Source organism: Natrix helvetica (assembly GCF_964273705.1).
Source record: "Natrix helvetica genome assembly, chromosome: Z".
Classification (NCBI taxonomy): domain Eukaryota; kingdom Metazoa; phylum Chordata; class Lepidosauria; order Squamata; family Natricidae; genus Natrix; species Natrix helvetica.
The window spans coordinates 26894901-26920523 of record NC_138554.1 but is presented as its reverse complement, the minus strand read 5'-3'; the positions used below and the strand labels follow the sequence as shown (position 1 = coordinate 26920523).

The 25623-nt window shown below is 41.4% G+C and overlaps 2 protein-coding genes across 7 annotated transcripts in view; both read left to right on the top strand.

Annotated features, from left to right (window-relative positions):
* Window positions 1-13924, top strand: part of LOC309381883 (protein kinase C and casein kinase II substrate protein 3-like) — a 62068-nt gene extending 48144 nt beyond the window's left edge. For 5 of the 6 annotated variants that reach the window (XM_081933198.1, XM_081933199.1, XM_081933197.1 and 2 more), the window contains exons 9-11: window positions 5773-5867; window positions 12678-12788; window positions 13506-13924. In XM_081933198.1, coding sequence (XP_081789324.1) covers window positions 5773-5867; window positions 12678-12788; window positions 13506-13528 — 229 coding nt within the window. In that variant the 3' untranslated portion in view covers window positions 13529-13924. Of the gene's footprint in view, window positions 1-5772; window positions 5868-12677; window positions 12789-13474 lie in introns of all 6 variants that reach the window. The other variant, XM_081933195.1, reaches the window with a different exon arrangement.
* Window positions 13925-20958: 7034 nt separating this feature from the next.
* LOC309381904 (cathepsin D-like) overlaps window positions 20959-25623 on the top strand; it is a gene marked incomplete at both ends in the record, with an annotated part of 37316 nt that continues 32651 nt past the window's right edge. Inside the window, one exon of the mRNA XM_081933226.1 lies at window positions 20959-21017. Within this exon, the coding sequence (XP_081789352.1) occupies window positions 20959-21017 (59 nt within the window). The remainder of the gene's footprint in view (window positions 21018-25623) is intronic.

Below are 25623 nucleotides of genomic sequence, written 5' to 3'. Positions count from 1 at the left end.
TACCATATTTTTGGAGTATAAGACGCACCCTTTTCCCTCAAAAAAAAAAGAGTAAAAATCTGGCTGTGTCTTATACAATGAACACAGCATTTTTGGCCTACCGAAACCCCGCCCCCTTCACCAAAATGGCTGTGCATAGCCTTTAGGAGGCTTCCAGAGTGCTCCTGGCTGCTGGGGAGGCAAAAAAGAGCAAAAAAAGGGCGGTTTTGCCTCCCCCCCAGCCCCTAGGAGCACTCTATAAGCCTCCCAAAGCCTCTGCACACACAACCTTTTTTTTTTTCAAAAAGCGGCCTGTTTTTGCGAAAAACTGGCCATTTTTTGCTCATTCCCCGGCCCCCAGGAGTACTCTATAAGCCTCCCAAAGCTCTGCACCCCCCCCTTTTTTTTGTTGCAAAAAGCGAGGCATGCAGAGGGTTTGGGACGCCTGAAGAGTGCAAAAACTTCTTTTAAAAAATTACCTCTTTAAAATCATGGTGCGTCTTATAATCTGAAAAATACGGTAATCTTCCCAGGATAAGAGGACTTCTCCTTTCACGGATTGCTAATTGGTTCACAATACAGAAAGCACAAGAATAGAAATGGATGGGCACTTTTTCCGATTTGTGGGGGTGGGAGGGGAAACAGGAGCTGGAATGATTTTGAGAGAGCTACAAGCTGCCAAAGTTTGCAGATATGGTTACAAGCAAGATGGTGAAAACTAGAAATAATTATGAAGAGATTGAATAATCAATTGGCAACTATAGTCCAGTTTAAGTAAGTGTGATGCGATGCCCCAGTGGGGCAGAAAACCCTAAGTTTGCATAAACCCAGAGTTGCTTGTAACTAACCGAAAAAGGATATTGGCCTCAAATAGAGAACTCGGTGAAAACGTCAACTCAATGTGTAACATTGGTGAAAAAAACCATTTCCTTGCCATCGGCAAGGAAAAGACTGACAATTTGCCAACATGGTAATGGAATATATCAAATTCCATGTTAAGGATTACAAGAAAATGGATTGAAAACTCTCAACATTGTAAAGCAATAGCACAAATCTATGTTATGTTTACAGTTTATGGTCCCAGCTGCCAGGTTTAAAAAGGATACAGTAAGCTTTTTAAAAAGTGCAAAAGTGAACTCCCAAATGATCTGGGGGATGAAACATTCTTCCTGCAAGAAAAAAAAACTGGAATATTTGAACTTGCAAAGAGGAGGAGGGGGCCTGATTCACAGGTGGCATAGGAAAACCCTAATTCTTAAACATTAGGGTCAGGGGTCATGCAGTGAAATTGAGGAGATTTGGCTACAGAAAAAGAGCAAGTGCTTCTTTTTAGATCATATAATTAAAATATATGGCTATCACTTAGATACAGTGACAGCCACATATTTAGATGGTTTTAAAAGTCTTTGGGCCTCTAGCAGGCTCTATCAACTGCCTTATCTTGATGGGACAGTGTGGGGCATCAGAGGAACAATGGCGAGAAGGAGGAACAAGGACTTCAGAGACATCTGGCTGACCACTGGAAAGTTGGGGTGTGATATAAGAGGGTAGCCTTTATGTTCTTAGTGATCAAGACACTCTTCTACTGGAATACATGCAACCTTGTAAAGTAAGTGAATAACACATGACAACAGCAGGAAGCCTGTTAGGAAAGGATGATTTGCCTACAGCCACTTACTTACTGATTAAGGCACCACACCAACCCATGATTTGCTTAATCATTATGAAATAAGCCACATTTGGCTGGGTTCAAACACCAAGGTGAACCATAAGGAACAAAGTATACAAAGCAGGATGGTTGGATTCACCCAATATGTGTGTGTGGTTTGGTCTACATAGTTGTAAAACTGTTGAGTTTCAACAGTTTTACACACACACACACACACACACACACACACACACAAACATTGAGTCCTCCATGACTGATAAGTCTACTCCAATGATTTTGAGGACTTACAGAATTCCCCCAGTCTGTCTGTTGCATCATATTCTCTCATATTCTTTTCCACTCGTACCTATTAATTTATCATTAGTAGGTACGAGTGGAAGTGAGAAGGTACCTTCTCACTTGTGAGCAAAGTCAAAGGATGCCTTCCTTGTCATTGCCACAGATATTCCATCCTACAATCTTGACACTGAAAGTTTTGGATCTAATGAAGTCTCTTCTCTTTCTGAAGGCCATCCCTGATTGGCTGCAGGGCTTGCCTTGCTCTTCAATTTGCTTGGGTGCTCAGCTCTTTGAGACAATTCTACTTGTTCCCCACATGGAGCATTTTTATTTATTTCTGAATGCATAAAATTTCAGTCGACACGAAAGGAGATCATCAGAGTGAGGCCACTCCGAAAACACGCACTTCAAAAATAGCTCCACATCCCTGCATGTAAAGTTCTTTCTGGTTTAACACACGAGGACTGAAATGGGCACGGGAATGGCAGAGGAGATGCATGATCTGATCTCTTGATATTTTTGAGTTGCTATAAAACATTTCTAAGAATCTGGGCTTGATAATAGAGGGAACATTTCACAGCTATGCAATTTATTAAACTTAAATGTGGTTAGCTGGTTTTGTGTACTGTGGCAGCAGAGGTGGGTTCCTACCGGTTTGGACTGGTTTGGCTGAGTAGGTAGTAACTCAGCCAACCATGCCCCCCCAAACCAGTCCTATCGGTGGCGCTGTAGGCGCCGCCATCTTGTTTTTTCCTTCTGCGCATGTAGTGCACATCAAGCACACACATGCCCAAGGCATGCGTGCGCCCGACGTGCGTCTCTGAGTACATCGGCAGTAACAGAAGCCGGAACACACTCCTGTGTGGCACCCACTCAAGTATGGTTTAAAAGCTAGGTCGTGACATGATACGTGATGTCAACTGCCTGGGTTGGTAACCATGATTAGGGCTTAGCTACCTATGTGATTGTAGCCAATTGTATTTCATAAACCAAAATAGTTATTACAATGTACATGCTACATTATCCATTATAAGGTCACATGCATGTTTCTTGTTGTGTTTTATTGTAGTACAATGCTCTTCCAAAATGTGTATTGGGCCCACTAGAAAGAACACACTCTCTGTGTCAACAGCAGTTCCTTAGTGGGGACGTGGGTTTATTCCTGTGCAGCTCATCTTTCTCCAATCAGATTTTGAACCTCTGGAAATGCTTTTCAAGTGGTGGTGGTGGGGATTAAACATTAGTATCAAGGCTTGAATCATCTGTGGTTTGATCCAAAGAAAACTTCCGAATGCCCTTTCAAGTATTCAGCAAATGTTATAATATGTGATAGGATATGGATGTAATAATTAAAGGGCCAGTTGTATTTCATAAACCATGCTCTCTATTATCTCTATTACCTCTCAGTTGCTGTGTTGTTATTATAACATGAGTAGACAAGTAGACAATAAAACCTTCTGGTCAGGATTTAGTTTTATTTGAAAGGCATATTTCATCTTTTATTAAAAAAATAACCTCATTTTCCAAAGAATTGTGACTTTAAGTTTGCTTTCAGGAATATTTGAAGACTAATGTTGCTCCTTTACTTAAGAGAGCAGTGTATACTTCGTAAGGCAGCCCTGCAATTATAGAGCTGGAATATATTCTTTCTGCTTAACCATGTCAACAGGACTTGCAGAGCAGTCCTTGAGTCACAATCATAATGGAGCTCTGCAATTACAGTGATAACTTGTGACAATCGGAAAGGAAGTCATGACCAAACTTGACTTTACAACATTTTTATGGTGGTCATTAAGCGAATGTTGAGGTCATTAAGTGAACCCACTGTTCGCTATGGGGCAGTTTTTGCCAGAAGTAAAAAGTAAACTCTGGTTCCCAGCAAAATGATTGTAAATCATGGTGAGTGACCACAGGGCACTTCCAACTACCATAGCCCAGGGGTGTCCAAACTTGGCAACTTTAAGACTTGTGGACTTCAACTCCCAGAATTCCCCAGCCAGCTGGCTGGGGAATTCTGGGAGTTGAAGTCCACAAGTCTTAAAGTTGCCAAGTTTGGACACCCCTGCCATAGCCAAACAGTCAAAATGCAGCCATGTGACAATGGGGGGGGGAGGGGAAACGAACACCAGAACTTTGGAACTGGGTCATAAACAAGATTTGGCAGAGGCCGTTGTAACTTTGAACAGTCGCTAAGCAAACAGTCGTAAATTAAGGACTACCAGTACAGAAAGTGGAAGCGGAATAAAATGCTAACTTCAAAATTAAACTTGTTCTCAATTTATACTAACACAAGGACCATTTTTTCCCCCAGAAATAAGCACTTCCCCTCTTCCCCTCAAGTTCTGGAACATGAAATGAGAGATTACAAACCCAATAGTGTAATAACCACAAAAGGAGTTTTTAAAAAAAATAATTAATGAAGACAACAAAGGGAAGATTTGCAAGGATAGTTTCACTACAAGCAGTTTGTAAATGAAGATTTTAATCATCCAGGCCAAAAGTCTCAGTTTTAATAAACGTTGGTCCAATTGCTATGGTTTAACCTTTTATGAAACTACAAGCAGTTCTGTGAAGCTGTGATCTGCTTGTAGTTCGTAAGTAACCCAAGCAAACAAAGAGACAGAGGTACAGAATTAGAAGGCAGATAAAATTATCCTTGTAAAAAATGAAATATCCCTCAGAAGACTAACTAAGCAGTCGGTCACAATTTTACCCACTTCCTGGTTTTTCTAGGCCCAGTGACATTAAATCTGGTCTCAGGGACCTGGTGATCCATGTCTCTTGCAGCCCAACAAGCCAAGACTTACTAAAAGAAAGAAATTATAAGTAGTTCTCAACTTACAACAGTGTTTCTCAACCTTGGCAACTTGAAGATGTCCGGACTTCAACTCCCAGAATTCCCCAGCCAGCGCTGGCTGGGGATTTCTGGGAGTTGAAGTCCGGACATCTTCAAGTTGCCAAGGTTGAGAAACACTGACTTACAATCATTTGTTTAGTGCCTGTTCAAAGTTACAATGGAATTTTTTTTAAAAAGTGACTTACAACAAGTTCCCACAGAGACAATCATTACAGAATCTTTGTGGTCAGGCAATCAAAATTCGGCTGTATGTCAACTGGCATGTATTTATGATGTTTGCAGCATCTCAAGGCCATATGAATACCATGCAACTTCCTTAGCCAACTTTTGACAAGCAAAGTCATTGGAGGAAGTCAAATTTGCTTAAGGATCAATGATTTGCTTACCAACTGCAATGCTTACTTAATAACATAAAGATTGCAACAAAGATTATAAAATTGGGCATGATTCACTTAATAACCACCTTGCTTTGCAGTGGAAATTCTGATCCCAGTTGTGTTTCATAAGTCAAGGACTATCTAGAATCTCTAACTTCCACTTCCTGGGATCTCATCTTGGAAAGACAGTTCCTGCGTTTATGGTGTCCTTAAGAAAGTTCAGCTGGCTAGCAGGCCATCCAAGCTTCAGAGTTCCTTTAACTACCGGTATTTATAGATTTTCAGTCCTTTCTTAGTTCCTAAATTTATGATTGTCACTCACATGATAAGGCAAAGAAATGACCAGGTGTTAACATTGATGATCCACAGAAATCCAGATGTAAATCTCCATTTGGCCATGAATTTCACTTAGTAATCTTCAGTAAGTCAGTGTCGGATCTTCTTCATACTTCACATTAAGCTATAATATAATAACATATAATGTGTTTATTTGTGGCTTACCATGTACCTTACCTTAGCCTCTTGTAGGATATGCGGAAAGAGCAGGGTAAGTATAATAAGCAAAGGTAAAACAAGGTCACTTATAGTCACATTCTCCCTCCTTTCTACAGTCCCAAGCCAGCACCTGCACCAATAGCAGGCCAGCGGGTTCGAGCAGTGTACGATTATATTGGCCAGGAAGTAGATGAGCTAAGTTTCAAGGCAGGTGAGTGTTATCTTCATAATCCTTCCACCCAACGTGATTCTTCAAAAGAAGTCTCATTTCCATAGAAATATTAAAATGGATATGAATGTATTCCAACCTCCTAAAATGGACTCTGATTTCCCTTCTCTTGTCCTCTATATTATTCCATTCTCTTCATTTCCTCAAAAATACGACCTCCCCCGAAAATAAGCCCCACCCTATTTTTATGTATGTGCCTAATATAAGCCCTCCCCAAAAATAAGCCTTAGTGAATGGGGATGGGGGTGGCCACCGTAGGAGAATGCGAGCGCACATGAGCCGGTAGTGTCTGACAGCCCGTGCAACACAGATGAAGTACTTGTGCAAGCAGCAGATAGAGGCAGAGGTGCGGGGAGGGGAGGAGGCAGGCGATCCGGACGTGCTGTGCGTGCTGCAGGAAAACCAAACAGCAGTGGGCTGGAATGGTGTGCAGCTGCGGCAGGATTATCTTTGCATGGCGACACCGGCAGCAGGAAGAGGCAGAAGCAGTGGGGAGGAGGTGATCCAGATGCGCTGTACGGGTCACGGGAAAGCCAAGTGGAAGTGGACTGCAGTGCCAGGCAGCTCTTCTTCGCCTGGCGACACTGGCAGCAGACAGAAGCAGAGACGCAGGGGGAGGCAGGTGATCCAGATTCACAGTGTGTGGGAAAGCCGCGCAGTGGTGGGTCAGAGTGGCAAGTGGCCGCAGGAGGCTAATCTTTGCATCTGTTGGCTTGCATGCAGCCCGCGCGTCATGCCGGGATCGTCTGCCTTCTATTCTGTGCATCAGGATTGCCTGCCATCCACTTTGCACAGCTCAAGTGTGTGCTGACTAAGGGACTGGCGGGCTGCAGCTGCTGCCGGATACTGTGTGTCCCCATGCACTTGCCAATTCTTGTGTGTGTGCCGGGGAGTGGGGTGCACAGCTGGGCTGACCATCCCAAAATCGTGTTTTCCTGAAAATAAGACCTAGTGCTTATTTTGGGGCCCAAAAGAAAGTAAGACGGGTCTTATTTTCTGGGAAACATGGTATATGAAATTCTAAGGGTGAGGATAAGTAATCAATTGCTTAAGGACTGTTGGAAATCTACCAGCCAGGCTGGAAGAAGGAGTCAAACAAGGGCCTAACTTGGAGTCCTTGTGTCACCGCAAGCTCTCAAGAACCCCGAAGCCTTCTTTAGTTATTCCCAGGGGAAGGCAAGCATTCTGATGAGATTTTTGTGACATAGTGGTAGATAATAAAGTTACTGACTATTGTTATTCGTGAATGGGCTGTGGTTGTTTGCACTTGACAAGGATCAGGAGATAGGGGTGTTTCCAGTTACAAGGGTGATGGGTACAGCCGTGCTCATCTAATATTATTTTCTCCTATACCAAAGTGATCAGGATTAATTGTCCTGCCTCTTCCCAAGGCTGCTCCATACAGCTTAGATATAGTGCTATCTACCAATTCTTCAAATGACAGAAAACGATACTAGCATAACAGTTGTTTTCCCACTGTTGGATTTTATTCTGTCCCGGAAGAATGCCATTAAAGGGCATCCTTGTTTACAGTGAACTAAGGAAAGGACATGGAGTGTTGTACTGACTTTGGTTTCCTTCTGTCCCTCTAAACATATCAGCCAATGTACCTGAATGGGTTGAGGCTGGGTAACCAATGAGTTCTGATGGAAGATCAAAGATGGGATTCTGTCTGTCAGAAGTTATTCTAGCCAGGGCTGAAAAGAATGGTATTAAGCCTGCAATTTTATCCACACAGCCAGGAGTGCTAGTTCTACTGTAGCTTTATTGTAAGGTCTTTGGGTTTGGGTTTCGATTTGTTTTTTGTGCCCTTTGAGTCACTGTTGATGTTAACCAACTGCCTGCATTAATCCTTGCAATTTTCTTGGCAAGATTTTGGAAGTGGTATGTCATTACGTGCTTCCCTAGGGTTGAAAAGGTACGGTTGGCCCAAGGTCATCCAGCTGGCCCTGTGCCTTAGTCACTACACTAAACTGGCTCTCTCTGTTGCAATGTTTCATTAAAAGAATCTTGCGAGATGAAAGTATTCTTCCCTTCTTTAATTTCCAGAAAACTAAGGAAGAGTCCCTTTTGAAACATCTCCCACACCATTTCCCCTTCTGTGGCTGAGGTATCTTTTACATGGCAATTGCCCCATGTGAGATTCTCCCTTCTAAGGTCGTCCCTCCATACCACCTAGACAAGATGGGCAGCTTACAAATCAAATCATAAATAAACAAACAAGCAAATAAGTAAATAAATACAGGTGGCAGGAGAAAGGAGGAGCTAGCTCTTTTTCACTAGCCTCAACCTATGGCACTCATTAACTGTCCACTGGGTGGGTAACGACTTGACCCCCCCCCTCCTTCTCTTCAATTCCACTCAGCCTGGGGAGCTACTGCTAATCCTGGGAAGGGTGGCAGGAGAAGAGGGCAGCCAATTCATTATTAGGATTCTTGGGAGGCAGGCTAGACTTAAACTTTATCCATCCCCACCTTTGCAGTACTGAAAAGTGCTTTATCTTCACTACAGTTGGCAGCAGGGATTTTAATTTGGATTTGCATAAGGCAGGTAAGATTAAAGTATTCCTCCTTCTTGCCTCACAGCCCTGTTGAATATTTATTTGTGCTGATTCTAATGGGAAACCTGTTCCCCTTTGTCCAACTGTGGCTGATCAGCAGAGTAACTTAAGTTCCTTCAATCAGGAGGACCATGACCAAGGATCTTCTCCTTCTTTTTGTGGGTTTCATTTAGTGATGTTTGAAGTCACAACGGCACTGAAAAAAAGCAACATGTGACTGTTTTTCACACTGTTGCAGCATCCCCATGGTCATGTGGTCAAAATTCAGACTTGGGCAACTGACTCATATATTACAAAGGTTACAGTGTCCCTGAGTCTTGTGAACACCTTTCGCAACTTCTGGCAAGCCAGATTAATGGGGAAGCCAGATTCACTTAAACTACTGTGTTACTTACTTAACAACTGCAGTGATCCATTTAATAAAAGTGGCAAGAAAGGTCATAAAATGGGGCAAAACTCACATGTCTTGCTTAGCAACAGAAATTTTGGATTCAATTGTGGCCATAAGTCGAGGAGTACCAGTAATATGTATGAACAAGATGGATGCCTTTCGAACCAAACATAGAAGGCAAACATCATGCCTACTACTTCCAGCGTCAGAGTTGTTACTGTATCTCAGCATCTCCGTCACTTGTTCCAGAACATAAACTCATGCGTACACACCTCTTACTCATTAAGGCTCAGCAAGGCACATGTGGCTCATTTTCTCAAAGCTGTGGGGGCTGATTCTCGAGAGATCTTCCCCAAACATTACTTTTCCTTAAGGAAACATCAAGACTCTGGGCCATTAACAAGCAATCTTCTGAACAAAGGCATGGCTAGCCAGCAACCACAATGCTATTGTGAAAGTATTGTAACACCACAAGAACAACGAGTTTAGCTACAGTTGCCTACTCGTAGGCATAATTGAAATTGATGAGCATGCTGGCTCCCTTGAGCAATATCTAACCTGAATTAGGAGTTAAGGAAGTGACGATCCACCAGATCTAAAGAGTTCCAGGATGGGAAAGACAATTCTGAAATCTGATTGATTTCAGTCTTTTTTTAGTTAGCAAAACATTGGTAGTATATTAGAACTGCTTGTTTTTGACATTAGAACTTGGGATGAGATGGCTGGCTTTGAAATTACGTATGAGCGTGTGTGTGTGTGTGTGTGTGTGTGTATTCTTTTACTTAAAATTCACGTTAATAAAATGCAAAGAGGAATATGGGCCTGAAAAAGGATGCAATAAACAAAATGACTAAAAAAATATTACCATCTTGATCTTTTGTTAAAAAACAAAACAAAAAATAATTGCTTTAAACTACGGTAGATGTACAGTTTTTCTTACAGCACTCTATGTTAATTCTTTTGGTAAGTCTCCATGCTTGCTTTAATAGATTCTAAATTAATCCTGGGAATATAGCCAAGAAAAAACAAATGCATTCCCAACACATAGTCATCAACCCAGAATCATATTAACAGTCCTACTATTCTAAATGTGACAATACCAGAACAAGGCTAGTATTAATAGGTTTAGGTTTATTGGACTTATAATAGCAATACTGTTTTAGATATCTATTTTATACATATCTTCAATTAACTAACTAGTTCCTTACAATATCATTAATAAATATTTAAAAGGTTTTCACTGTATTTTTTATTTTTTTATTTTTAGAAAAACATAAAACAAACAAACATAAACACACACAAAATAAAAACCCTTCTCCAATAACTTACAGTGTGTTGATTGGTTACAAAACTTTTGTGCTTTCTCACAATAGTCTTCACTTGCAGTTTACATAAAGACTCATATCAACAGTCTAATATATATGTATACAATTGTTATGGTTATTAAACATTCATTTGTCTATAGCTATTATTACATCCTTTTTATGTAAAATATTCTAAATTTAAAATAAATTTATATTTTTATTTCATTACATCATCCTGAAATCATCCAATAGTATTACATCTTTATATTCTATTCTATATAAAATTATTTATCTTTTATAACAAAGCTTTTCAACATCCTCTCCATGGTCCTCACTTACAATTTGTATAAAATTTCATATTATCCATCTAGTGTACGCATTATTTACCATTGTTAATCATTTATTTAGCTATAACTATTATTACTTTATTTTATACATAATATTCTAAATTTAACTAAGTTTAACTTAATTTTTATTCTAACATTTCATTTCATCATCCTGTATCCTTCCAATAGTAGTGCAGTGCTATATCTCTTGCCATTTGTTGTATTTGTATTCTAATTGTTTTCTTGGTAAGTCTTATGTGGACTTCTCTTGGCACCTTGTTGTTCATTGCATCTTGTAAAGACTCGAAACCCTCCATCTGTTTCTTCCATCCACTTGCCTTTAGTTATCACCGATGTTTCTGCCAGATTTTCTCCCTTTTTTTCCCATGTTTTGAAGTTTGAGATAGAGTTCCAGTTCGTTAATCTCTCCTTTCAACATTCCACTCCTGTTGTTTCCAACCACGCTCGATTTGCTGTCAATATCAACAATTTTCTTATCACTTTGTTCATATTTTTCTTCAATTTTTTGAACGCTGTCCTCAAATTTCATCATCGTTTTGTAAATATTCTCAACTCTTCCCTCTATTTTTTCTGTTTTTTGTTCTATGTTCTCCATTCTCTTTTCAATATTTTCTGTACTTATTTGTACTTTTTGAATTTCTAACGTAATGATTTGCAACATTAATTCTTTTTCTTCTTCATATTGCGCCATTCTTCCAGGTTATAAACACTGCCCCTAAAACATCCAAGGCTTTTTTGTTAAGTTTCCAACAAGTTCTCTATAATCTTTCAAGTCAAGGCTTTCTCTTCACTCCAGAAGCTAGTGATAGTACTCCAGAAGAGCACCTGCATAAACAATCCATACTCTTCCCACTATCCCTTTCAATAAACAAAATCAGGAGCCTTGAAGTATAAGATATGAGTCAGATGTTCAAAGGAAATGAGGGGGGAAAAACGATGTTTCCAAGCCTCTAGTTTAATTCAGGCTTAATTCACTGCTTACTCTCTTCTGTCTTCAATTTTATTTTTACTCCAAGTCTTTTTGGGTGTTCTCTTCTCTAATAGTAAAATTTATCTCACCATTTCAACACACTCTCTCTCCTGCTTTTCTTCCGTTCAGGGGCTGTCCCAACCTTCTGCAGCTTCAATGGCTGTTTCTCTTTCACCAGAAAAAAAGAGCTTCTCCTAGATCAATCAGGGACTTTGCGATGTCCCTGAGATCAGCAGGACCTGCCCTTCTCTATCACCATCTCTACGAGACGGTTTAGGTCCAAAAGGACTGTCCAGCAGCAGAGATATCGACAGCAATCCTGTAGCTCCAAGATTGCATATCATGTTGTCATGACATCAAGCCCCGCCCTCCTCACTGTATTTTGAGACCATGTTGGAAAAAAAAATTCTGAAAAGCAACCTAGAAATCCTTGAATTTTTTTAGAATATGCATCAAACCATTCTTTAATACAGGTAGTCCTTGACTTACAACCACAATTCAGTCCAAAATTTCTGTTGCTAAGTGAGTCATTTGTTAAGTGAGTTTTGTCCCCTTTTACGACCTTTCTTGCCAGAGGCGTTAAGTGAATCACTGGAGTTGTTAAATTTGTAACACAGTTGTTAAGCTTCCCCATTGAGTCAGAAGGTTGCAAAAGGTGATCTCATGACCCTGGGACACTGCATCCATCATAAATGTGACTCAGTTGCCATACACCTGGATTTTGATCAGGTAATCATGGGAATGCTGCAATAGTCATAAGTTTTTTTCACACACTTGTGAAAAAAAATGAGCAGAGGTGGGTTTCTATCGGTTCACACTGGTTCGGGCGAACTGGTAGTGGCAATTTGTCCTTGGTCGCAGAACTGGCAGAGACCCAGGCTGGCCACGCCCCTGAACTGGTTCTCCAGTTGCCGTTGCCATTACTGGCATGTTTTTTAGTAGTTTTTCACATTCTTCACCCATGCGCAGAACAATTTACAATGAACTGTGCACGCACGTGCGAAGCAAACCGGTACCAACACGGGAAGGACCACCTTTGGTCATGAGTCACTTTTTTCAGTGCCATTGCAACTTCGAACGATCACTAAATGAACTGTTGTAAGTCGAGGACTACCTGTGTTTATGGAAGGATGTCAAATCAGTTTATTGACTCAAAACTATTTCACCCTTCCCATTATCTGTAATAATTTATGAGATCCTCCCCTGCTTTTTCTTTTCAGGAGAGCTGCTCACCAAATTGGAAGATGAGGATGAACAAGGCTGGTGCAAAGGAGTGACTGACAGTGGACATGTGGGCCTCTACCCTGCCAACTACGTGGAACCCATACAGGGTTAGATAGAATGGGCAAAAATGGTGGTGGGAGGGGGTGTGGGGGGAGGATGGGATGGGATGGGATGGGGGGGACTTACCCAATCAGTAAAATTACATCTCTATATAATTTGCATTTCTGAGATCACATTTTGCAAGACAGAAAGATGCAAAATTCAGTTCCTTCAGAGATCCAGTTATGTTTTGATAGTCATGAAGGTTGTTAGCTTATGCAGGTGTGAAGTTCACCCTGAAAACTGTGGGAAATACTAGTGAAATCTCAGAAGCTGAAGTGGGTTGGTGGGTGGGTCCACATGGAACTTCACATGGGTGTTTCTGGCTTCTGCATTCAGCATAGCTTTTTGTCCCTCCCTTTAGTTGTAGAATAAATGAATTGCAAAGCAAGCCCTTCGAAGCTCCATTTACATATTGTATTCACAGAAAGCAAGCTTTTTGTTTGTTTTGAGGGTGGCACAAATTGGTAAAGTAGACTCGAATAATAAAGACTTGGAAACAAAGCTGTGTAAAAGTATCGTCACCAAATTCCTCTAAGTAGCACTTGTAAGTAAATACAAACACATACTCACATACATCTACTGGACACATACATCCGGTCTGATTTACAACTCGGTACGCCTGCAGATTTTTATGTGCTTACCTAGTTATTCATCCCTTCTTCTTGTTTTTCTGACACACAAACAAATCAAGATACCTGAAAGCTCTCCTTTATTTGCAACAGAGGTTGAAAGCACCCTGCCCTGAAGGGCTGGTCAAACTTCACAAGAAGCACAACAAGAAAGGTGTCTCACAATCCCACAAATTCTCTTTAGTCATATCTTAATCCAAAGATCTGCAACACGTGAGATGGATATACATTTGAAAATGGCCCTCACATGGCAAGTTAGTGAAGTATGGGAAGTTTGTAGGACCCAACCACACCGTTCTTTCAACGTATCCCTGGATGACTGACATTTGGGGAAGAAAAACCATTCAGAGGCAACTGCACTCCACCTATAGAAGTACACTCCATCCATCAAAAGTGTGAAAACAAGGCTGAGACAACTAAGATGAATTTGTGAACATCTGTGGGTTGTTTTCTAAAATTGATATTTTAGCAGCTTTGGATTTTGGAAAATAAAGAAATAAATAACCGTGGTGGCCAATTTTGGTTTTCTTTTTGTTTCCAAGCTTCTAGTTCTTGTGATACAAATTTAATCTTACAAATACATGGCCAGAGCTGATGAAATTCAGTTGGTATACTTGTGACTTGTTCCAGCATTTTATTTACTCTTTTCTCAAGGTATCTATTGTCAGTTTAATTGATACAATATGTATGTCGTACCAGTCCTAGCCAAGGTGGTTAATCTCCAAAAGCTAAGTGGGGTTTAAAGCTGCTTAGGACTTGGACAAAAAGCATCAGGAAATCCCAAGGCTATAGACAAGACTGAAAGTTGAAAAACCATGATTGAAGAAGATAATGACAAAGCACTTCTGTACTATAAGAAAACTGCATGGAGATAGATTTCAACTAGGCTCAAAGGAAAACATCTCTCAGCTGAGCTTTGCCTCATAGCCAACTATCACTTGATTCCCCACTTCAGATTAAATAAATCTCTCTTTAAACATTAAAAGAGACATTACAAGGCATTTCTCTACCTCAGAAAACATCTGAATCTCCCCTGCAGAAAATCGTAACAGGGAAACATAAACCAAGGGGAAACACCCTTAGGTTTCAGTCATAGAAAATCTTGCCAAGATTCTGCCAAATAATAATGATATGATATGGAGGGAGGAATTACACACATTAACTATTTAACTGTTCCATTAACTATTTAATCATGTTAATTAAATTGCTAATTAACTGTTATTAATTAAACTGTTAAAAAAGAACACGAAACAATGTACAATATATGGAATAAAACAGAGTACAAGAGCAATAGGAGCTCTAACGAAGCATATGCTTGGGGCAAAGATATAAATAAAAAAAGTAATAATTCTAGTACAATTACTGAAACAATGACTTAACAACCAGCCAGTGGGACACCCATACCTCCCAACCCAAATTTGTGTACAGAAACCTTTAGGTCTTCAATGGTTTGCAAAAGATTGACAGGATGTGCCATCCAAATATCCAGGGAATGCTGTTTCACAGGACTGGCATGGCACCAGATACCCATTCTCCCTGAAGTTGGGGAAAAAACTAACTACAAATAGTCCTCAACCTATGACCACAATTGGGACCAGAATTTCTAGCACAGAGCAAAGCAGCTGTTAAGTGAGTTGTACCTGATTTTACAGTCTTTTTTGCCATGGATGTTACGTGAATCACTGCAAGTTGCTAAGTGAATCAGGTGGCCATAAAGTGAATTCAGATTCCCTCATTAACTTTGCTTGTTGGAATCCAGCTGGGAAGGTTGCAATTGGCAATTATGTGATCCCAGGATGCTGCAATTGTCATAAATGCATGCCTGTTGCTAAGTGCCCAAATTTTGATCACATGACTTTGAGGATGCTGTGATGCTTTTTAATGCTAGGACCCATCATAAATCAATGCTGTTCGAATGGTTGCTAAATGAATGGCTGTAATTGGAGGACTACCTGTAATTATTCGTTTGTCACACCTTATGATTTGCTGTGAACTGCACTAACGTAACTTCCTAGGATGAATTGGAGCGTTTGCACACAAGGTCTTGCCCTTCGCCTGCAGCCTCCGCTCCTGACCTGAGTAATGCCACCTTCTGTGTTCAGCAGCTGAGCTGAGTTAGTTCCAGCTCAGCTATGGTGGGATTCAGCCGGTTCACACCGCTTCGGCAGAACTGGTAGCTTTTTTTTTTTTTTTTGGGAGTTTGGCAAACTAAATGGCCAGACTAGCATGTATTCATGTGGCGGCGGCAGCAGCAGCAGAAGCTATATCAGATCGGGGGGGGGGGGGGGGGGGAGAGAAGTTACTAAATTAAGTAGGAAAGAATAAGAAGAGAGGGGAAAGGGGAGGGAAAAGGTAGGTCAATGGAAGGGCTTTGCCAGCTGCCTTCATGCACACTTTGCTCCGTACTTGTTTGAGAAACCAAGGTTTTCCAGTTAGCAAGCAATGATCGATTCAGCAAATGCTCTCTTGAGCATGCGCCAGAAACCCAATCATGCCCAATGTTGCAGAGGACCCACTTCGCTTGGTATTTGGAGTTGGACATCGGGTCTCGTCTTCTCGAGCTCTGGTCATCCCCACCCCTTCCCACGGCACTGATTTCTGGTTGGCCCAAAGTAGGACTCAAGCCTGCCAAGCTCCGCTTCTCCTAAGATGAAGGATGAAGGTGACAGCATGGGAAGAATGGCTGGAATAGGCGGCGCTGTCCCCATGAACCCCTTGGAGCTAGTTGGGGTGAGATCCAGCTTCTGCCCAACAGTTCATCCCTTGCATTTGGCCGATGGCCACGGCAATATGCATTCCTAAAGGGTCTGAGCAGCTGTGCTCGATAAAAGGACTGTAACCCAGAAATGCCCAGGCTCCAATGCTTTTATTAGCCCACTTTGTTCACACAGTAGAGGCTGCTCCTTTATCTTTCTCTAGTTCTTGCTTCCAGTTGCCCGAGGTCCACCCCAAAAAGGGGCTCTTGTCAAATGGGACTGCACAGCTGCGCATTACACAGCGCTGTACATACATGCTGGGCAAAGCCCACTTAATAGACAGGCAAAGAAGTAGCATTTTGAGGAGGGTCAAAGTGGAACCTGGATGCTGTGTTGCAATGGAGAAATGGGAAACGAAGCAGCTGGCGTGAGGGGATGACGAGGAGCATCGAGAAGAAAGAGGGCAAGCAGCCTCCTTCCCTCGTGTCAGCCGCTCCGTTTCCTGTTTCTCCATTGCAGCGCCCAGGATCCACTTTGACAGCTGGGTATCTGTGTTTGGGAGATGGTCAATCCCCATTCATGGCAGACAACCTTGATTTAATTTAATTTTAATTTAATTAGCACTTCTAGACCGCCCCCTCTCCCAAAAGGGACTCGGGGCGGTGTACAGTCCATATCAAAAACATCATACATAATAACAATTAAAAATTATTAAATGGATAAATACATAAATAAGAGGAGGATAAAATAGACAGAACTGTAATTGCTAAATAAATAATTTAAAATATACAAAATTTAAAACCCCAGTGTCCTATAAAATTAAGTCCCCTAAAAAACCAGTAGGAAATATATATGCCAGGAGGTAGACGTTAAGAATTATGCCAGGCCAGCCAGTCGGAACAGGTGTGTCTTCAGTTTCTGCCGGAAGGAGCGGAAGTCAGTGGTGGTTCTAATGTCGGGGGGGAGGTCATTCCAGAGGGTTGGGCCCATCGCAGAGAAGGCCCTACTCCTTGGTGTCGCCCGTTGGCATTGCCTAGTGGACGGCACCAGGAGAAGCCCCTCCCTGTGAGAGTGAATTGGCCGCAGGGATGTATGTGGGAGGATGCGATCCCACAGGTAACTAGGCCCTATGCCATGGAGCGCTTTAAAGATGGTGGTCAAAACCTTGAAACGCACCCGAAAGACCACAGGTAGCCAGTGCAGCTCGCGCAGGAGCGGTGTTACGTGGGAGTACCTAGTACTCCCCATGACTGCCCGCGCGGCTGCGTTCTGGACTAGCTGCAGTCTTCGTGCGCGTCCCAAGGGAAGCCCCATGTAGAGAGCATTACAGTAGTCCAGGCGAGACGTCACCAGTGCATGAGTGACCGTGCGTAGGGCATCCCGGTCCAGAAGGGGGCGCAATTGGCGAACCTGGTGGAATGCCCCCCTAGCCACGGCTGCCACATGGTCATCCATTGACAGCCGGGCATCTAGGAGGACGCCCAAATTGCGCGCCCGTTCCATTGTTAAATTATTTGAATCCCACCACTGGCTATGATGCATTTGAAAATCACAGATGCTGTCAGCCTCTGCTTCGCTTGATTGCTATCGGCTGCCATAGAAACAGGGAGGGTGGGGGTATGGTATTTGGGGAGGGAATTGTGTGGTACTGGAGGAGTTAGAAGGGAGTTTTGTTCTTACTATCTTCTGCGCATGCTTATGGCTGATGTTTGGTCTTGGTCAAGGCCAACTGTCTCGCATACCAACCCGATGAAGCCTTTTGAAGATGCACCCCACATGACATCTTAGGGAGTTGCAGATTGGACACTGGGCTGGGGTAATTGGAGGGAGGGGGCTGGATAATCATTTGATATATACTTATTCGCCCCTTTCTGGCTCAGATCTTGCTTTCCTTTTCGCTGCTTTCAATTCATATCTAGTAAAAGTACTTTATCTCTATTCAAATGGAGTTGAGATTTTTCTTTCTTGGATACTGAAGGAGGCTTGCCTGACAGATGCAGAACCACTGGTCCACTGGCAGGAGCTCTCAGCTCAATCCACCTCCCAGATCATGGGTTCAAATGAATTTCCTTGCCTATAGACGTTCAGATGTTATAGCAACAAAATAATAGAGTTGGAAGCAGGAGACATTATACATGTCCAATCTCTACTTAAGAACCTTCAGTGAGGGAGCACCCATAACTTCCAGTCATGCAACCTTCAGTGGGGGAGCATCCATAACAGTGGAAAGGCAAGCCATTCCACTGATTGCTCTAACTCTAAGGAAATTTATCCTAATTTTTAAGTTGGTTCTCTCTTTGATTAGTTTCCATCCATTGCTTCTTGTTCTGCCTTCAGATGCTTTGGAGAATAGACTGACTTCCCCCCTTCTTTGCAGCAGCCCCTCAAATATTGGAACACTGCTATCATGTCTCCCCTAGTCCTTCTTTTCATTAAATTAGACATACCCAGTTCCTGCAACCGTTCTTCATATGTTTTAGCCTCCAGTTTTGTAATAATCTTTATTGCTCCTCTGTGCACTTTTTCTAGGGTCTCAACACCTTTATTATATCATAGTGATCAAAAACTGGATGCAATATTTCAAGCATGGTCCTACCAAGACATTATAAATCACACCCGGACACTATTAATTCACAGGTATTTTCAGAGCAATAGAAGGATGGTGCCTGGATGTCCTCTTAGCTCTTCCTTATAGAAACCTCTTATTTTTTGCAAGTACAGATGTACATAACAGAAGCCATAGTGGGGAACTATTGACTATTATGTTCTTTGCATTCTCTACCTGATTAGTTGGAAACCAATGTGGATGTTTTCAAATCGCCAACAACAAACACCACTAGGGACTGAATCCAAACAACTTATGAGGGAACTGAGAGAAGAAACATCATCTTCCTAGCGTTATTCCCACACTGACAGGGTCCACTTAAAACTCCTTTTTAATGACTGTCATCCTCAATTCAAGGTAGAGTTGGAGGGACTAGATGGAGCTGAGAATTTACTGACCTGGTGCCTTTCCTGATGCCATGTGGAGTTAGTAGCAGATTTTTTTTTTTTTGCACAAAAGGGGTCACATGACCCCAGGACATCACAACCATCATAAAGATGAGTCAATTGGCAAGGGTCTGAATTTTGATCAGGTGACCACAGGGTTGCTACAAGGGTTGTAACTATGAAAAATGGTCATGTCAGGTTTTTTTTAGTGTTGTAACTTTGAACAGTCACTAAATGAACTGCTGTAAGTCGAGGACTGTATTACAGATAGCCCTCAACTTACAAATGATAGCTTAGTGACTGAAATTACAACTGACCTCCCCAGAACTACTTACAAGCAAGATTTGAAGTTTCTATGGTGGACCACCCCCTATAGGGAGTCACAGTCATATGATCATATTTTGAATGCTTGGCAACTAGCCTGCATTTACAATTGTTTGTACCATTCCCTGATCACATGACTGTGCATCGTGATCGCTTTTTTTTTTGGTTTTTTGTTTTTGCCCGAAATTGGCATTTACTTCCAGTTTCTGGTAAAAAAAAAAAAACCCTTTAAAAAATGGGTTCACTTAATCACCATCCCCCAAAAGATAATAAAATCAGACATGGTCACATGGTGACCAGCTTAACAAAAAGCACAATTTATGACTGGCTCAATTATGGATGTAAGTTGAGGACTATCTATAGAAAAGAGAGTGGGACTTTCAGGCAAAACAGATGCTGACATTGGCCTTAAGTTCAAGAAAGACTTTAATTTGCAAAATGAAAAAGTGAGTCATTCTTGAGTCCTTTTTGGTTAACTGTTTCGCTCTGCCTAACATAATCAGCAACTGCAGCTGTCTCATAGGCAAGCAGCTCACAATTAGTTGTCTACCAAAGCCTTGAGTGTTTCCTCAAACCCTGCCTTAGTGGCTATAAATATTTGGAAGTCAGATTGAGATAAAATAATAAATACACTGGGGATTGTTTCAGTAACTTCATTTTAATGAAATGTAGTTTTTGTTCTCACCTGAACAAAAAGTTTGCAACATCTGGGACAACAGGAAAAAAGAGGGGGTGGATTAATAAGGCCTCGTCAATTGCTACAATAGAAAACAAAAAGTACAAAGTTAAATTAAGGAGACATCACAGCTAGGAATCATTATTTTATCAAACTTGGATGGTTTTTGTGGTTTATCTCAATGGCTAGATTATAGTCTGGTGAGAGGGAGGGTGAGGGAGAGAGAATTTTTGTATGTATAGCACCCATCTCTTTGTCTCCCAGATTTGTATAAGCATAGTTACCTGATTTTGTTTTTAAAGAAAATGAAAACAGAAGGGGATTTCCCAGCTTTTCTCCACTGATTCATATAATATTTTCTGCTGTCAAATTAATCTCTCGGTCTTGATGGCAAGAGACATATCGCACCCACGATGGCTCTACTGTTTAAGGAAAATCATTTTGTTTCTGAACCTTACGTTTTTGCACACCACAAACATGGAACCCCACAAGTGTTAGCCAAACATTAAGGAGATCTGCTTTCTGAGTGAGCTCACCTGACGACCAAGGAGATTCAGAGCTATCAAAGTTCACTGCTCATTAATTAGAGTGGCAAAGTATTTTTGCTCAGGTGCTCTTAGCCAATTGAAACATGAACCCCAATAATTACATAGAATAGAGGCGGTAAACCCCAGCAGTCCTAACCAGTCAGGATCTACAACCCACATTCCTGGGCCCCATGGGCGAGGCAATCATGCTACTCCCCAGCCGGTGTAAATATACAACTCCTCCATCCCCAAGAAAAATAATCCAGGTGTAGTCAGGACACACAGAAGGAATTCCTGCTGGAAACTGAACTGAAGGACTGAACTGACGGAAGATGGGAGGCAGAATCTGGATCATAATGCTGCTGGCAATTGGGATTGAAGGGCAAATCCGGTGAGATAATGCAAGATGGTTATTGAACTCTGGGTTGCAGAGGAGTATCCAGGAATTTAGATCCTCATAGAAGATAGGATAGCCTCTTAGTTTCAGATGCTACAGCTGGGCTGGACCAGTTACAGTAGTTCCCAACTTCCTGGCTAGCATGGTGAATTCTGTAAACTGTAGTCCTCATCCTTTGGAGGTTATGAGCTTGGGGTGGTGGTGGTTGAGAAACCTGTGGCTTGAGGGACCCTCGATCGAGAAAAAATAATATGATTGCAGAGAATATGAAGAATCAGGCTGTAGGGACATACAGCTTGCATTTCAAGGAAACGATCTGTGTAAGCCACCAACTGTGAACACAGAATATGGGATCTAAGATAGCTAGAGTTAATTTGAAAATAAAATAAAGTGGCCTAATGATTAGAAAGGATGTCTCTGTGAAATTAATGTAATGATCTACTTTTTCCTTTCCTTTGTGCTGGGCTACAAAGGGAGATCCTGGCTGGAAATTGTAGAATTTGTAGTTTCGATAAATCTGGAGATCACCTGGAGATCACCTGATTTTATTTTCAAATTACCTCTAGCTATCGTAGATCCCATATTCTGTGGAAACTTAGATTAAAACAATAGTTGTCAGTCAAACCGATGGATAATATTATGATCACTCTTCTCTCTCTTGAAGAGTGCTGATAGCTTAACGTGTGAATCTGTGGCTGTCCATATTTGGTTGGACTGTAACTCCCAACAGTTTAACTAGCATGTTGGGAGTTGTACTTTAGCAATATCTGGAAAAGCAGAAGTTCTGCCACATCTGAAATTTCAGGTGTGAGATTAAAAAAAGTGTCTTTCCATCATATGCAGGAAAGATTCAAGATAAAAATTAAAAAGTGTGTATACTGAATAACCAGTGGTTGGTAGTAAAAGCACACCCTGCCTTAACAAAGATTTTAAAAACTGGGATGTCTCAAACACTTAAAAAGAAATTGAATTAAACAGGTTAGAAGAGAAAGATTTTAGCTATAGGACTGGCTTTAAAAATATAAACAAATTATTTTCTTCTGTAAAAAGAACAAAAGTTGTGAGAAACAGAATTCTTTGGTTCTTTAAAAGAACAAGGGAGGATTAAATTGAATTTTAGGCCAGAAGAAAATTAGGCAATTGGCCAGAAAACAAATTGCCAGATTAGGATGCTAATGGATCCCATTGAGAGTCCCCTCTTAACTGAAAATCCCTCTAGCACGTGCCCAGTTTCAAGATAAAACAATGGCCTTGAAATTACCCATCCATATTAAGCAGCTGTCCTTTGGGAGAAGGGCGGCATATAAATCCAAACAAACAAACAAACAAGCTGAGTAGCCAAGCAGATATATATCGTTATTCTCTTCCAAACTCAACTGAGACGGATTATATTTTTACTTAAATTATTGTACAGGTCAATTTGCAAGTCCAAATTTACACAAATATACATTTGTCCTCTTTCAGGTTTGTGCTTCATCTTTTTTGATGATAGGTAAGAGTTTTCCTTAGGTTTAATGTAGATTTCTCCCACTTTTGATAGAGAAATGAAATTTCGGATTCCATAGGGTTAGGGTTAGAATTAGGGTTGTAGGTCTGCGAGTTTAAAATTGCCAAGGATGAGAAACACTACAGTAGCATGATTACAAAATAAACAAGAGTTGATCTTGTCTCAAAAGAGGTGTTGCAACTTTTAATAGCATGTAAATAAATGCGAACTTACATTGTGTTGCTACTGTAAGGTACCTTTAGAGCAGGGGTGTCAAACTCAAGGCCCGCAGGCCAGATCTGACCTGTGGGGTGCTTAGATCTGGCTTGCGGGACCGCTCTGGAAACAGCGAAGGACTGGCCTGTGGTGCCTCTGTCAGTGAAAATGGAATTTGGGGCTGGCACGCACAGCCTCCGAGGCTCCGTTTTCGGCTGTGATGGCCTCCTGCAGCCCTCTACCAGTGAAAATGAAACATTCCCCCTCCCCTCCAAGCTCCATTTTTGCTGGCAGAGGGCTAGCAAAACAAACTAAAAGCAAAACAAAAGGAGAAATGTTTTCCCTTTTGTATTTGAGCATCCAAGAAGAGACAGGAAAGGAGAAAGGGAAAGAAGAAAGACAAAGAAAAAGGAAAGATGGGAAGAGAGCAAGGAAGGAAAAAGAAGGAAAGAAGGGAAGGAAGAAGAAGAGAGAAGGAAGAGAGCAGGAAAAAGAAGAAAAGGAAGGAAGGAAGGAAAGCCCTGCCTTACCACTTGGCCACCAGCAGCCTGCTGCCCTTTTGCCATTCCCTTGTCTCATCCTCCTGACATCTCCTAGTGGTCTCCCATCCTATCGCTGAGGATGCTTTGGTTACAAAGCCAGGTCTACTTGCGTGGAGAGGGAGTGGGCTTCCCTCTGACCCACACACTTTGCCCTCCCGCACACACCATGAGCAACCTGGCCAAGGAGAATGAGAACAACAACAGCAGCCTTGAGGAGGAGGTAAGCGCTGCCGGGCACCCCCTCGGGGAAGTAGGGCTGGGTTGGACTGGGCTGTGGGGTCCCGGTGCCCTGGAGCTCGAGGGCTGGGTGCTTCCTCTCTGTTGCCTACAGCTCTGGACAGCCTGCACCATTGTCCCGGGGTCCTCTTGTGGCCTGAGAAGGACAGCGAGACTCCTTTAAAGGGCAAGGGTTTGGTGTTCTCCCTGGTCTTGCCTTCCTCCACTGGAGACAATGGATCCCCCCAGCCTCATCTGGGCCACCACAGGCACCCCAATATGAGTGATGTTGAACTGGCCATGCCCACCCCAGCCACGTCCTCCCTTTCCCCCCAAAGTCAAACACAACCCTGAATGTAATCGAGTTTGACACCCCTGCTTTAGGGGATATTGAAAATCCTCATTATCCCATTTAGGACAGGTCTGAAGTCCCTTGGATATCAACAATATATTATTTTACTGGAGGTTATGAATAGAAAGAGAAATACTAGTGGTTGTGGTTGTTGCTTTTAAACTGGTGAAATTTGTGCATTTTTCCATGTATCCATCCATCCATCAGACAAATTAGGGGGGGAAGCTCGTAGTAACAATTAACAGAAATCCATTGTAGTATCAACTTTGGAAAAAAAATGGTTAAATATATTTTGTTCTTTAACCTAAATAAAAACAAGGAAGCTATGAAGCAGATACATAGGATGCCCAAAGACTAAGTTCGCAAATACTGCAAAGTGTTTCTGCTGAATAGAAGCCAGAATATCAGGATTAGCTAGAGATTTAGTGTGATTTGCAAATGCTATGCAGAATTTTCATGCTATCTTGAGCATGAAACTAATATATCCAGAAATGTCTTAAAATGAAAAAGAACAAAACATTTCTTTATAAAATAATAATTAAAAAGAAAAGAATTAAACCCAGAAATTTCTGCCGCTAAGGGAAAACCAGGAATAGAGCTTGATTTTTACGATGACCATACTTTGCATGTTTGTCCTCATTTGCATGATAGAACTTTCTGCAATATCTGGTTCATATTAGGAACCTAATCAGAAGTATTAGATCCAACTGACTGTATTTGAAATCTACTCACTGTTGTACTAAATCAGGAATAGGAAATAATTTCCCTCTCAAAAAATTATAGGAGGAAAACAAAAGATGCACAACAATTGACCAATTTATTATATAATTATATTAGTTATTTGTTATTATTTGTTGGAAAACCTGAAGGACCAAGTTGAGGACAGATTCTCCTTGAGAATTCCTATGTGGTCACTGAGATTGGCACTGATTTGATGGCACATAATCAAATCAATCAAGTCTTATTGTTAGGTGAGAGACAAGAGAAGAGGTTGCCAAGCATTCAATTTTTGATCATGTGTCTATGGGGATGCTGTGAGAATCACGAGTGCAAGAACCAGGCATAAGTAACCTTTTCAGTGTCATTGTAACTTTGAATGATTGCTGAATGGATATTTGTAAGTTGAAGACTATGTTTATTGCTATATGCTTAAACAATGATGCTGAGTAGCCATTAACGTGGATTTATCTACTGACAATGAATGGGAAATCTTTTGTAGACTGGGTGCTACACCTGTCATTTGAACACAGACAGACTGGATGTAAAGTCAGTGAGGTCATGACACATATATCAGGGGTGATGTGGGGTCTTTTCGGTTTGGGAAATGAATATTAGCTTTTTTCAGAATGTGATTAACTCTCTTTTAGGTTTTGCTACAACAGTGACAAGCTGGTCTTTGTTCAATTTGAAGAAGAAAAAAACCTATGTAGGATCAGACGGAGTTAGTATTTAGAGGGTAAATCATTTAGAAAATCCCAAAATAAGACAATACCATTTATGCACTGTTGCCAAGACAAGTTCACAGACATATTCATGAAGATGTGATCACTTCAAGGGAGACTTTTAAAGTTTAATTTTAAATGTTAGGGTTTACAATACTTGTCTTGTAAGTTTCCTATCTCAAAAAGCCACTGTGTAAAGCAACTTTTTTTTGTAATTGCAGTCCAATCTTTGGAAGTCACAATCAAATCTGGTAGCCTCATGTAGTGCTTTGGGGCTCCAACATACCTATAAATGCATAAGTAGTCATTGTCTTATCCATGGCTTAGCCACTACGACAGGGTTCCC